The 2,575-nt window shown below is 65.5% G+C and overlaps 1 protein-coding gene across 1 annotated transcript in view; it reads right to left on the bottom strand.

Moving 5' to 3' along the window:
- The window catches only part of AQP8 (aquaporin 8), a 9,842-nt gene that overhangs the window by 2,819 nt on the left and 4,448 nt on the right, over positions 1–2,575 (bottom strand). Inside the window, exon 4 of the mRNA XM_006753627.2 lies at positions 482–696. Within this exon, the coding sequence (XP_006753690.1) occupies positions 482–696 (215 nt within the window). The remainder of the gene's footprint in view (positions 1–481; positions 697–2,575) is intronic.

Here is a 2,575-nt window from a genome sequence, read left to right on the forward strand (position 1 = left end):
GCCTGGTGACCTTCAGCAAGTCACTGTGTCCTCTCTGAGCCTGTCTCCTCTTACATAACATGAGAGAAGTGACCCCTCACCAGCCTTGTCTCCAGGTCCCTTCCCAAGGCTACTGAGCGGCTCAGCATAAACCAGACAGTGGTGAGTCAGGCTGAAGCCCGGCTGCCCACTGGCTGGGCAAACGGCCTGCAGAAATGTTTACTGAAACGGGAATAATTCCACACAAAACCCAGTCTTCTGACTCCCTTGGAGTGAAATGAGAAGGTCCCTCCAGGTCCCTCCTATACAGCAACCATTTCCCCGTGGGGAACAGAGGTGCCTCCAAAGACACCACAGTCCCAGCACCCCTGTTGCCTGCCTAATGCGAGGCCATGTCTCCCATGGGCATTCCCTTCCTACCCCTATTGGCAATGGAGTTCGTGCCCCTCGGGTAAGCTCCGCAGGGCCGGGCACTGTGGCCCCACGGCTGGGACGCACTCACCCTGCCAGGATGTCCACGGTGACGGAGAAGCCGATGGAGAACGGTGCCAGCGGGCCCTGCGTCTTCTCATTGATGGCGCCCATGCAGACAGCCAGCGCCAGCAGCGTGGTCAGGACGACCTCTGCCAGCACGGCCCCCGCCACCTGCCCCGGCTCCTGGACCGTCACAAAGGCTGCCCCAGACGCGTTCCAGAACCTGTCGCCAGGACTCACCGCCTGTGGAGAGAAGCCGCTCAGCCCCGCAGGGTGAAGAGGGGGCCAGGAGCTCATGCCCCCCCATAGGGAGGGGTTACAGTCACACCGTCCGCCCACAGCCAGCTCCACCATTCCCACCATGCGGCCGTGTGTGAGCTATTGGGCTTCTCAGAGCTCGCTTTGCTCATCTGTAAAATGGGGATGACCCAGCTGTGGGTCCAGTGGGCCTGAAGCTTCTGTAACTTAGATGATCCTCTTTGACAAAAGAATACAAAAATCCCTTATTTTTACAAACTTTGCAAATACACATGACCAGGACATTGCTAACCCATGAAAGGTCCCTTCAAAGGGGCATGGAGAGCCCCGAGGCTTAAGCGCCATGGGATTCGAGGAAATCAGCCTGAGAGGCCGTGGCAGCACCAGGAGAGGGAAGACAGCAGAGCGGACCACACTTTGGGCCCTGGACCCGAATCTGGGCTCTGCAGCTCGCCAGCCCTCCGACCTGGGCAAGGTACCCACTTCCCTGCATCTCGTTTCCTCCTCCATAGAATGGGGATAACGACAGCTGCGCGCCCAGGTCCTGGGCGCCCTCCAGGGACTGACCTGGCCTCTGGTGAGGTGGTTGGGAAATGGAATGAGCAGGGCGGGCAGGTGTGTGCGGGACTGAGCAGGGCGGGCAGGTGTGTGCGGGACTGAGCAGGGCGGGCAGGTGTGTGCGGGACTGAGCAGGGCGGGCAGGTGTGTGCGGGACTGAGCAGGGCGGGCAGGTGTGTGCGGGACTGAGCAGGGCGGGCAGGTGTGTGCGGGACTGAGCAGGGCGGGCAGGTGTGTGCGGGACTGAGCAGGGCGGGCAGGTGTGTGCGGGACTGAGCAGGGCGGGCAGGTGTGTGCGGGACTGAGCAGGGCGGGCAGGTGTGTGCGGGACTGAGCAGGGCGGGCAGGTGTGTGCGGGACTGAGCAGGGCGGGCAGGTGTGTGCGGGACTGAGCAGGGCGGGCAGGTGTGTGCGGGACTGAGCAGGGCGGGCAGGTGTGTGCGGGACTGAGCAGGGCGGGCAGGTGTGTGCGGGACTGAGCAGGGCGGGCAGGTGTGTGCGGGACTGAGCAGGGCGGGCAGGTGTGTGCGGGACTGAGCAGGGCGGGCAGGTGTGTGCGGGACTGAGCAGGGCGGGCAGGTGTGTGCGGGACTGAGCAGGGCGGGCAGGTGTGTGCGGGACTGAGCAGGGCGGGCAGGTGTGTGCGGGACTGAGCAGGGCGGGCAGGTGTGTGCGGGACTGAGCAGGGCGGGCAGGTGTGTGCGGGACTGAGCAGGGCGGGCAGGTGTGTGCGGGACTGAGCAGGGCGGGCAGGTGTGTGCGGGACTGAGCAGGGCGGGCAGGTGTGTGCGGGACTGAGCAGGGCGGGCAGGTGTGTGCGGGACTGAGCAGGGCGGGCAGGTGTGTGCGGGACTGAGCAGGGCGGGCAGGTGTGTGCGGGACTGAGCAGGGCGGGCAGGTGTGTGCGGGACTGAGCAGGGCGGGCAGGTGTGTGCGGGACTGAGCAGGGCGGGCAGGTGTGTGCGGGACTGAGCAGGGCGGGCAGGTGTGTGCGGGACTGAGCAGGGCGGGCAGGTGTGTGCGGGACTGAGCAGGGCGGGCAGGTGTGTGCGGGACTGAGCAGGGCGGGCAGGTGTGTGCGGGACTGAGCAGGGCGGGCAGGTGTGTGCGGGACTGAGCAGGGCGGGCAGGTGTGTGCGGGACTGAGCAGGGCGGGCAGGTGTGTGCGGGACTGAGCAGGGCGGGCAGGTGTGTGCGGGACTGAGCAGGGCGGGCAGGTGTGTGCGGGGCTGAGCAGGGCGGGCAGGTGTGTGTGGGACTGAGCAGGGAGCCACCACAGCCTTGAGGCCCACAGTTCCTTTCACGG

The sequence above is a fragment of the Myotis davidii genome, unplaced genomic scaffold (genome assembly GCF_000327345.1).
Source record: "Myotis davidii unplaced genomic scaffold, ASM32734v1 scaffold150, whole genome shotgun sequence".
Lineage (NCBI taxonomy): Eukaryota > Metazoa > Chordata > Mammalia > Chiroptera > Vespertilionidae > Myotis > Myotis davidii.